This window comes from Bombus terrestris, chromosome 5 (assembly GCF_910591885.1).
Source record: "Bombus terrestris chromosome 5, iyBomTerr1.2, whole genome shotgun sequence".
Lineage (NCBI taxonomy): Eukaryota > Metazoa > Arthropoda > Insecta > Hymenoptera > Apidae > Bombus > Bombus terrestris.
Window position 1 is genome coordinate 9,103,309 of NC_063273.1, and position 11,553 is coordinate 9,114,861.

At 39.4% G+C, this 11,553-nt stretch overlaps 1 protein-coding gene and 1 long non-coding RNA gene across 5 annotated transcripts in view; one reads left to right on the top strand and one right to left on the bottom strand.

Annotated features, from left to right (window-relative positions):
• The window catches only part of LOC100643801 (protein grainyhead), a 161,890-nt gene that overhangs the window by 13,565 nt on the left and 136,772 nt on the right, over positions 1 to 11,553 (bottom strand). For all 4 annotated transcript variants that reach the window (XM_020862973.2, XM_012308451.3, XM_048405852.1 and 1 more), the window contains exons 6-8: positions 11,038 to 11,421; positions 2,860 to 3,119; positions 946 to 1,114 (exon numbers count right to left, since the gene is read on the bottom strand). In XM_020862973.2, coding sequence (XP_020718632.2) covers positions 946 to 1,114; positions 2,860 to 3,119; positions 11,038 to 11,421 — 813 coding nt within the window. The remainder of the gene's footprint in view (positions 1 to 945; positions 1,115 to 2,859; positions 3,120 to 11,037; positions 11,422 to 11,553) is intronic.
• LOC125385119 overlaps positions 1 to 11,553 on the top strand; it is a 196,303-nt gene that overhangs the window by 1,674 nt on the left and 183,076 nt on the right. The window lies entirely within an intron of this gene.

Genomic DNA, 11,553 nt, shown 5'->3' on the forward strand with positions numbered 1-11,553 from the left:
GATAAGAGGTGAATTTGTACTCGCGGCTCCCTGTTCGCGTGTGTAAATGTTCGTACGTAGCTAGTTTGCTCGACTTACTACGAGCGGCTAGACTCTCGATTAGCAATTAACGAGGAAGTCGTAACTTCTAGCGAAAGAGGTAGAGCAAGGGGGCGGGGGAGAAAAGAATCGGCAGCTTTATCAGAATGGAAATTGCTAACGGTGCGCCATGCTGCCAATTAGAGTCGCGAGAACAAACGACCTCGTCCGACTTCTTCTTTCGATTCTCGACGAGCTGCACGAATTCTATCTCTCGTAGGAGTCGAAGCGTAATGCTATGCGCACTCCTAATGCGATTTAAGAGCAATACCACTGCGTTTCGCGTAACGATATTATAGATCGCGTATATTGCACGCGTGTCATGTTATACTTTAGAGTCGCGGGTTTTTTGGCGCCACGTAGCACGATGTTTTCTGTGCGCCGCCATTATGGTGAACGCTAGAGGGCGATTGTTAACTTTGAAACGCTCGCAATCAAAGGCGCGTATGTCTTTTTGTTAGTCAATGTTTGTTTTTAACAGCGTCACGTAACATTTTTATTTCAATTTTTTTTTAATTATATGTAATCTTCCTTTTTATCTTCGGAACATTATATACACATGTAATCCATCTGCACCTAATGACATAGCTGCCTTTATACCATTATCGTTTATCGCTAAGCGAAAACATCGCGTTATCTCATAATTACAGCCTGCTCTGATTACATTTTTATTCTTGCGATTAAGCTTACATCATTCTGAAGTGACCGATTAACTGATTAAAAATTAAAGTTTTCAAAGTAGATCCGGAAATAAGGAATAATTACGATCCTATTATTCAGTAATTATGATTACTCACGTAATTGATGACAGATTTATGATAAATATCAAAGATACAAAATTTCCTTTTAAATGTTGCTTAGCATTACCTTAACTGTTTGCCCAGCCTTTAGAGTTGGCTTGTCCGGATCAGGAACGTAGTCCAACGTGATCCCATAGAATTGTCCCTTGTTGATGTATGTGATTCTGTCATCCTCGCGACGCTGCGACGTGCTAATTGGTGACTCCAGGTGATACTTGAACCCATAGGCGGAGAATCTGCGTTCAGACCGGCATATTATTACAAATAGTTTTTGTATCGATTTGAATAATTTGACGTAGGTATATTGACAGTTCTAATAACATATTGATTTATCAACGACCGATTGTAAAAAATGTATCAGAATTCGATCATGGCCACAGCGCTTGTGCAAATGGTTTTACTGATTATTTTCTTAAGAAGTCTCTAATCTTCATATATTAAGATATAATTACGGTAACGTCGCTTATAATCAACGTGATGTTTTTTTTTCTAATCGGTCCTAGACAAACAGAGAGATAATGAGTTTATAATTACACGACGTTGACAGTGTTATATGATTTTAATATAATCTTAATTTTTAGAAATCGTTTCTCGAATCTGAATATTTGCGGTTTTCGTCGCAAATATCCCGCGCGAATGAATGACGTCAGTCAGCGTGACGCAACTAAGATGCATCTAATTGTCTTCGAATCTTTTATACCGATTCACGTGCACACTAGGAAACGCCATGTTTTTCATTACGATCAATATCTTGAAATCTTCATTTGGCATTTTTAGAAAGCGAAAAAATTTCGTACTCTCTCGAATAAAGAGTTAAAGATCAAATTCAATTATAATTCCGACTTTGATCGCCAAATTACAAAATTGAGGAGTATTGGGTATAAGATATATCTGAATATGCTGAAGTAAAATAGCTAAATTATGTATATAAATATATACGTATATCGTCGAAAAAAAATTCATGATGCAATAAGTTTAAGTGAATCATCGTTTTCACCTTTCGCGACTAAAATTTCCAAGCTATTTTCTAAAACCGATTATGCGACGAATATGTGCCCAGCTACCAGTTTCTCTCGAGACGAGGACGCGATTAACCTAGGTTAGCCGCTCTAAATATAGTTGCGCGAAAAGCGAAATAAAAGGCACGATTATCCTTATCCGAGTGAAGCTTTTCCACGGTGGCGGTCTATCGCGCTTACAACCATCGAACTTTCTGTCGCCGACCTATTATCTTTATCTTGTGCGACGACACGCGTCGCGGTTTTGTATTCGCCGCGTTTTTTCCGCCGCACTGGTCACCGGGTGGAGAACAACCGGGACAGTGCGGTGCGTGCGAGCCGATAACCGAGCCTGGCCCGGGTGAACGGCCTGCGAGCCCCTCTGCTCCTGTTCTCCACACCGACGCGCGACGCCTACCTGGTAAGCTTATTACAACTTCTGTGTAGGTTACGAACCAACGTCTTCGTCTGTTCCTAATGTCAAGAGATTCTTTCTACTTGTTTTCATTAGCGGAGGATGATAGCGTTCTTTTCGAACGCGTGAAGAGTTTTAGGGTTTGGCGATGTTTTAAAACGTTGTTGCGGAGATAAACAGACAGACAGGGGAGATTTTGTAAATTTTTGCTGTCAGTAGGCTCTTTGATGTTTTCATTGGACACGTCAAGGGTTTTAGGGTTTTTGGGGAAATTTTAAGATTGTTTGTAAGATGGGGAATTAGGGGAGATTTTATAAGATTTTATCGAGTTATCATTTGTACAGCTGCAAACTTTCTGTTCAGAAATGATCGAAGATTTTGCTACATCATAATACTACCTATATCAAATTCCTATTGACTAAAATTCATAGAATTCATTTATGGTAATATCTTCCAAGTCTTCTGAGATTGTAAAAAATAGTACGAGTAAAATTTTTAGAATTTACTTGAACGTAAAAGAGGTCTTACATAATTTTTAAATAATAGAAATTCCATATGAAATACTTACATTTTTGGTATCTGGATTTTGTCCGCGTCGTTCTGTCTGCCGAAATCGTGCCAAGGTCGCGATCTCGGAGGATTCGGGTTAGGGTTCGGGTTGGTCGCCGCGGAGGAAACCAAAGCACCGCGTTGCACTTGTGCTTGTGCATGGCTTTGCTGTAGCTGCAGTTGCAACGGTTGATGGTGTATTACCGCGCCGCTTTCGAGGACAACAGCGGTTCCAGCAGCCGTTCCACCGGGACATAATTCCGTGTAGTCGAAGGAGGACTGCGTAAAAAATCCACGTTTTCCATCAGTAATTCGTTAACATATAATCAAATAAGAAGTAACAAAAGTTCCATGGTTGTGTTTAACTGGATAACAAATTTACCTAGTCTGATCACACATTTCCTATTTCCCTTATGATCAGCATTCGATAATTGCCGGTTTCTAAATAGAAATTATACATCTCAGAAATCTGCCGTGAAACGTTGACAAGCATTCACGCTCGTTTCCTCAATTATTAACCCTTAACTGATAGGGTCAAACGCTGGTTGCATAACTAGCAGCATCCCAGTAACGACTACTCTCTGATGAACTTTAACGAACTACGCTACCACGCTTACTTCAATATTGAGTTAATTTGTCATTTTCAACTTGATTGTAGACCTTTGCTGTGTACATTAATAAATCTCTCCAAAAGTTCAACAATTTCTCCAAACCTGTCGATAAATTAATCTACAAAAATCGTCCGATGAAACCCGTCAGCACTTCGTCCAATTAACGATTACCTGTATACCGAGTTAATTTGTTACTTTCAATTTTGACCATATTCCTCCTGACCATACATCAACGACTTTCGCAAAAAATTGGACAATTTTTCTAATTACGTGACCTATAAAGCTTATTCAGAACCTGTTGGCAATTCTAACTGTTTTCACATACACATGCTTCTCACAATCAGTCTTTTGGTTTCACTGGAAGAAAAGGATCGAAGGCCAGGAGTAGAATAGGCCATTGCGGTCTCGTAAAATTGAGCAGGGCTGGCCGCACGCGCTCCCACCGGTGGTTTCTTAATAAGTGGCCCAACCGAATGGTTCATTCCCTCGTACGTCTTCATGCGAGAATTCTCGACGAACATTGGGTAGGAACGTAACGCGGTTACCGCAGCTCGTTACTCGACCTGATGAACGGCATCGCGGAAGCCATCCATCGAGCCGGGAGAACCGACGAGAAGCCAACAGAACCGAGAAGCAACGAGAACGCGTCTGCCGCGGTTTTTCGCCGAGCAGGACAACCCCCGGCTACCTTGCACGTTATCCTGTTGAATCAATAACGTGGTTAACCGCCATCCATAATTAGAAATAATAACATCTCCGCGTTTCCATCCTTATTTCATTCGTTCCACGAGTTCTCGACTAATTATGCCGGGAAGCGTGTGCAATTCGAATGGTTCCCGGTTTAATTGAATTTATAGCAGATCCACGAACGAACCAGATCGCAGAGCAAACGATGAAAAACGAATTATACGATCATACGATCGATCCGCTTTGGAGGCGTTTGTGTACGCGGCCAACGCGATCGATTATCTTAAATATCGTCCGACGATCTAATTTTTTTATGTGCTTTTTTCGCTCGATCGATTCGTTGAATTGCGTTCCAAGGCGGAGTTTTATTAGCGGTCTGTTATTGATCGTCTCTCACTCTTTGCATAATTGCTTAGTATTCACTGATAATTGATCTTCTGCATACGATGTTGGAGCGTGTGTAACGTACACGTGTCGCCACGTGTTTTTGCGTACAATCATTCTGCGATATAGATGTTTGATTCTGCGCGATCATGACACGACGAATTCTAACTTGTTATGTTATTGTAGATTGATGATGTTTATACGTTTAGGTATGGGAAAAAGGCATAAAAATGTGGAGGTTACACGGAATGATATATAATATGAAAGAATATGCAACATATCCAAAGTGAAATACACGTATTACACTATTTGAAATAAATATGTAATTTAGGTTCAATATCTCTAATTACGTTCATAGAAATGAATTTGCATAAACATTTGCCTTGTAATTATGAATATTGCGCTCACTGTGGACAAACAACGTAATTAACTTTTTTCCCGATTTGTCTGATCAGCCAATATATGTTTTATTATCGAGCAACGACTCTTTTTCATCTTTTGTCCTATTCCTGGTCACGATTTGGTGGTTTAGGATTTCTGTTGTTTAATGAACGTCTTAACCCTTTGCACTCCTATGTCGAGTGTGACACGACATTAGTTTTTGTGTCAGGATCTCCTTTGTCGAGTCCCACTCGACATTCTTTCAGTATTACCTTCTTTTGTGAAACGTGCGAAAGAAAACCAGAATTGCATTCTGTAAATTGTTTCAACATATAACATACACTTAAAAATTACAAAATACAACAATAGTGTGACTAAAACTGGTATTTAAGTGAATTTGTTTCTTCCTTTATTTATTTAAATTGTCTTATTTTTTAGTTGAAGTAAATTTCAAATAAAACACTTAAAAGCGTTAGGAGCTGCTGGTAACGAAATTGAAATAAAATTCGGAGTGCAAAGGGTTAAATGGACGTTAGATTCTTGAACAAAATCGGTACGAATGCAATGGGTGAAATTCTCTAAGATCGCCTGAATGAAAAACTCGAATGATTCTGTGAAAGATCGTGTTTAAATCCCAAGCACCTGCTTATAATACGAAATTACGAAATGCAGGAAAATGGCTAAATTGTCGTATAGATTCTGATCGTTCGTCTAATAAATACTCTTAATGATCGGTTTAGTGACAGTGATTTTTCCACGTGCGTAAGAGCCTGTCATGAGATTGATTTTTTCGTTTTTTCCCTTCCCCATCGATTTAGTAAGTATTTTTAGTCGTTCATTTATTCTCGAACGGCGAAACAGGTTCAAAATTATGGCACCTTCGATTATCCGCTTTTTTTTTCGTTCTGCTCAATATATTAAAACGAGAACTTTCGATTACGAAGAATAGATTGTCACTGAAAGCTGCTCTTTTTTTAATCGTAAACGATTTAAGAACGTTATATTATGCTTCGATCGTAGCATATTCTCTTAATCTTTGCCAGAGTCAATCTGTTCCACTCCATTGGCGATTGCACGCTACTCAAATTATGCTAATAAAACGATCGAATCAGGTGGTTTTAATATATGTTTTACGTAAATGGGTAATCCAAAGAAGCACAAAAAGCTTGCGAATTTTACCAAATTTACGTTCTTCTCCAGACCAAAGTCTTTTATTACATCGAAAAAGGGAAAAGACAAAGACAAATTTCTATGAATTCTATCGAAAAAGTATTCTTTTTGTTACTAATTGTACAAACGAAAGGATCTAAAATTCGTTACCTGGATGATGGTTTTAGTGTTGACGTTTCGACAAAGGCTGTCATAACGAGATCGATTTCAACTTAAAAAAAAAGAAAGAAGAAATGAAAAGTAAAATTGTATTCGTGAAATTGCACATCTGTCCGGTTACCGATGGTCTTTTGTTTTATTGGACGCATCGGTTCGGTATCTCCGCAGCCCGTAACGAATATTACACGGTACACATGTAGACACGTTGGAACGCCGCGTGCAAGCGAAAACCGTCGGAGATTTAATCCGTAATTACAAGCCTCTCAGCTTGCTGTGTCTAATGCAACGTGTTCTCTTCGCTTTGCTAGCTGGCTCATCCGGCTCTATTGCGAAAATCATCGATTCTCGTCGAGTTTATCCGAAATTATGTTATTCCCGACGCAAGACTAAATCAGCAATCGAAAATCGAAATGAAAAGAGGAACGACAGGATGCGTTAAAAAAAAGAAGAAAAAGCACACGAGGATTAAAAATTGTATAGAATAGTTTTACATAGTTTCATGAGAATTCTTTGTACATTGCGATATATCCTTCACATATTGCATATCGGAAAGAGACAAAGAAACGTAAAGAAGAGAGAAAAATATAGGATTCAAAGGAGCGCGTAACACGGTACGAAATACATATGAATATTTTAATTAGGAACTTGGCGAGAGATAAACCGGACGAAACGATTCGCTTTTATTTCCAGCCGCGTGCAAGCAGAGCAGAACGGAATGCGTGTGCTTTCTAATTCGTAATGTCAACCGCAATGCTAATGACTTACTCGCGCGGATAAGCCGCCCGTTGCCCCCGTCGAACGATTAATGTTTCCGGAAGCGGCCGATTACGCGTGACAACCGAGAGTACGTGGGAGTGATGAATCGCTTATGGTCACGGCGAGCGGGCCGGCGCGGCTTCGACGGCGGCGAAAATTATGCGTCGAGACCCCGCGGGCCTGACAATTTGCCTACGATACGGACGATTCGACGCGGCTCGATTCGTTGTTTCCGCGCGGTTTTCCTTCACACGCGAATCTTCCTAAGGGAACTTGTGCTTTTTCACAGCGCTACGGCGAACGGTTTCTTGTTGCAATTGTGCGTTCGTGACAGATCTACAACTGCCGGATTCACAGTTACTTTGTGGTTTCTGTTTTTAAGAATGCAGCTTTTGAAATCTTTTATTTTGTGGCCGGATAGAAGGAAGATTTTAGAGTGTCGTACTTTTTGTTTGGCTGATGTTGGATTCGTAATATAATTTTAATCGGAGAAAATTGAATATCGAATACGATACGAATCTGATAAAAATCTGGCGAATGACTTTATAGTGAACGGCTTGGTATAAATGTCTGTGATATCAGCGTGATATTAAAATTATTAAAGAGCTTGTAGATGTGCTTAAAACGTAAAATCAATATTTATTATCGATTTTAAATTATGTATGGTATGCCGATATATATATTATGATTTTATCGATAGAAGTGTACTTCATTATTGATAATTTCTATCGATAATCAGCATTAAAATTCCGTTTCGAACTTTCTACGCTTGGACTAAATTGTAATTCGTATCGAAGCAAATATCTCCGATATGGAATCGTATTAATCTAATCGTAGCAATTTGATTTTACGTTACATGGATTTTTCTACAACGATTTCCAGTCGAATGAAATAAGATGGAAATGTGGCGGGGGGAGAGGAACGTGGCACTTATTACACGATTCTCATTGATTACAAACAAACGTGACGATATTCCTGATAGATATGCGTTGTTGATTATGCAAATCGACCAGTATCGTTACCAAGCCGTGTAGTTCTGCTTCAGAGAGTGCGTAGAAAATTATCGAACATGGAAGAGCTTATGTCTGCATGATGGGATTGCGATAAACGTTTAAGTCTTGTCTAATCAAATGCCGTCCTTCCATTTAACAACTAGGAGGAAGACGGAAGTAATTGGAAAAGAAGAGATGTTAAGAAAATAGAAAAGGAAAGCAAGGTAGGAAGAGGAAAAGGTGTTCGTGGCAGACATATCTTTGCTTCTGTTAACTCTAGTACGTCAACAAGAATGAGCTACCTCGCATAGAATCGTTATATTCTGGCTTTCACTTCGAATCTATTTTGCCGAAAGTTATTATTGTAACTTATTACCAAACTCCAGTACCATAATTCTAAATCTACAATAAAACTTATTGTCAGCCAGAAGTTTTGATCGTAAGAAGTTTCTATTTCGCGTGATTTTTTTCACGAAGTCCTTACAATCTGAACTACAAAAATTAATTGGATTAATTATATCTAACAATTGTTGCAAATATCAATTAATCCTATAGAGATTTGCGATCGATCAATTGGATATATACGAAATGTTTTTGAAGCTGGAATCTACAGCTGGGGTTTACAGTTATTCAAGAGTACGATCCTTGGATAAATCTAGTCTATTTGAATTATTCGAAGTAATTAGCATTCGAACAACGTTTGAACACTGATCGACCTTGTTTTATGATGGAATTAATCGATCGATATATTAGATTTTAATGGAGATTGCGATAACATTCCTCGAGATCGAGATGTCGAGATCAAGATTCGAGGTGTAAGATTGATCTCCTTTGTGTCCATAGATCGTGTATATTCTACGCTTGGAACAAAGAGATTGAATTTCAACACTTGCAACTCTTATCTTATAACCATGATTCAATTATTATACATTTTTCTTCTCTGATGATCTAACTTCTACATAATTCACTTCGCCAAAAATTAAACCAAATCTCTAAGTAATTGTTACAACTAACGCTTAGCTACTGAACAACTTTTTCTCCAAATATGAAAACTCATCTAAACCAAACGAAGATACAAATGTAAATGATTCGTTCAATTAACTCTACCAAACCTTAGAAATCAAAATTAAATCATCTCTCTCACAAACGCAGCGTTTGTTACCGTGAACGATAATTTTATTCAAATTGTATCTTCCAAACTAATTAAGATATCGATACAAAAATTTCGTACATTGTAAAAAAAATATTTCTATTCGCTATATCAAAGAGTTTTTGATTGTTATTAGGTTGTCCGGATAGTTCTTTTCGTTTTTTAAATAGAAGGTAAGTATAAAATACATTTCCTTCTGTGCACCTTTCTTAAATAATGTATGATCCTTTTCTACCACCTTTTGCCATCTCTCAGGGAGCCTCATAATGCCATTTTTCCAAAATTCTCTTGGTTTATTTTTAAAATATTCTTCGAGGCCGCTTTTCACTTCGTTTACTGATTTGAATTTTCCATTATAAAGAAAATTCTTCAGGGAGAGGAACAAATAATAGCCCGATGGTGCAAAGTTTGAAGAGTATGGAGGATATGGTAAAACATCTCAATCAAACTCTAGAAGTTTAGTTTGTACCGCTAAAGGAACGTGTGGCCTCGCGTTATCGTGATGGAACACGACGCCGCTGCAGGATGTTTTATGATAATAGCTTCTTTAAGTTTTTCGAGTTGGGTGCAATATTTTTCACCCAACTCGAAAAACTTAAGGAAGCCATTATCACAAATCAACAATTTGATCGTTTGCCTTTCCGGAAGTAATTCATAGTAGAGGATATCCTTCCAGTTCCACCAAATTGAAAGCAGCACCTTCTTCGGGTGAAGTCCAGGTCTTGTTACTGTTGGAGGACACTTATCTCGACTCGACCAAGATCGCTTGTGCGCAGTGTTGTCGTAGAGAATCCAACATTCATCCCCAGTAATTAACTTTTTTAAAAATGGCTCCCTATTGTTGTGTTGAATTAGCAAATTGCATGTCGAGATTCGATTCAGGAAATTGCTCTCTGTTAGTTGATGGGAGACCAACACTTCGTAGCTTCCAAGCTTCATTAAATGGTCATGAATCGTTGTTCGTGGAATGTTTAAAGTATCTGCTATCTCACGAACACTAGACCTTGGGTTTTCATCGAGATAGGCCTTAATAAGATCAGTATCAGTGATGGATGGACACCCCCTGCGATCTTCATCTTTCAGATTAAAATTTCCGGCTCTAAACCTCCTAAATCAATTCCAGACTGTTTGAACAGTTATAGACCGATCACCATAAACGTCACAGATTTCCTTTGTAGTGTTTTTAGGCGTACTGTCTTTTTTAAAGCAGTGAAACATAACGTGACGAAAATGCATCTTTTGGTCTTCTATCTTTCTCCACGCAAAAAACACTCAATACACTTTCTACTAACGTCGAGAACTGTTCTCCTGCCTTAGCAGAGGTGTGGTGGATAATGTGTAAGTCGTAAAATGGGATCGCTAATGACTCGTTAATTAGATGGCTGATAATCCGTTGATAACAGGTTGATAACTGATCGACAACTGACTGTAACTCTTTTCGGTTGCGTCCGTTTATTTATACTGGTCGGAGGAGAGTCGGAAAATTCGAATTCGTCTTCGTTCGATGGTTGTACGTAGTGGTGACATTGTTTTGCCAGGAGTTTATTTATCCTTACATTACGTGTATCCTAACGATCTTGATACCCCGAGGTAAAACAACGTGATTTGAATTGTGCTCTAACTCATGTGTCGCTACAGAGGATAACTAGTGACTACACGATTGACGGTAGAGTGATCTGGTGGTTTGTTTGCTTAAGCAGAACGAGATAAGGCGAACGTGAAAAGAACTTTCCGGACGACCTTTCCGGATATCTACGTCGTTGTTAATATACTGCTCGAAAACTGTCTCATCCTTACACACTGCAATGCGATTATTTTCCATTAAACGTTTCTCGGTGTACGTACCGTCTTTAAAGTGCTGATAGCTTCAAATTCGAGTGTCAAATAATCATTTAATTTGGACTGACCTGATGAAGCGCCGTGGGCGGATGATGATCTTGCCTGGGCGTGACCGCGTCCGCGCCGATGCCGGAGTCGGGGCTGGGAAGATCAACGGTCAGGACTTTGCTGCTGCTCGAGGATGAGCGTATCGCGTGTGTCGTCGCGTAAGAGCTTGGCACAACCTCGTACCTCGTGTACGAAGCGGTCGTGGTGGACAACGAGGACGAGCTCGACGAAGCCAATGGTGGCAGAGCGTCGCCGGTGACGTAGACCGCCGTGGCCTCCTGGTGCAATCCGCTCGGGTTCCCAGTGTTTGCCGCGCCCGTCGCCGAGGTCGACGTGTACGCCGTGGACTGCAATCGTGGGCTGCACGAGCTGTAGGGGTCGTAGGGACTGCCGTACTGTTGCACCTGAAATTTTACGTAATCGTTATTAACAATCGTCGTAACAGTAACGAGTAATTAACGTAAAATTTTTCATAGAATTTTAAGACTATCAGAGAAGAAAAGTGATTGTTTTGTATGGAATTTTCCAGAGAATGT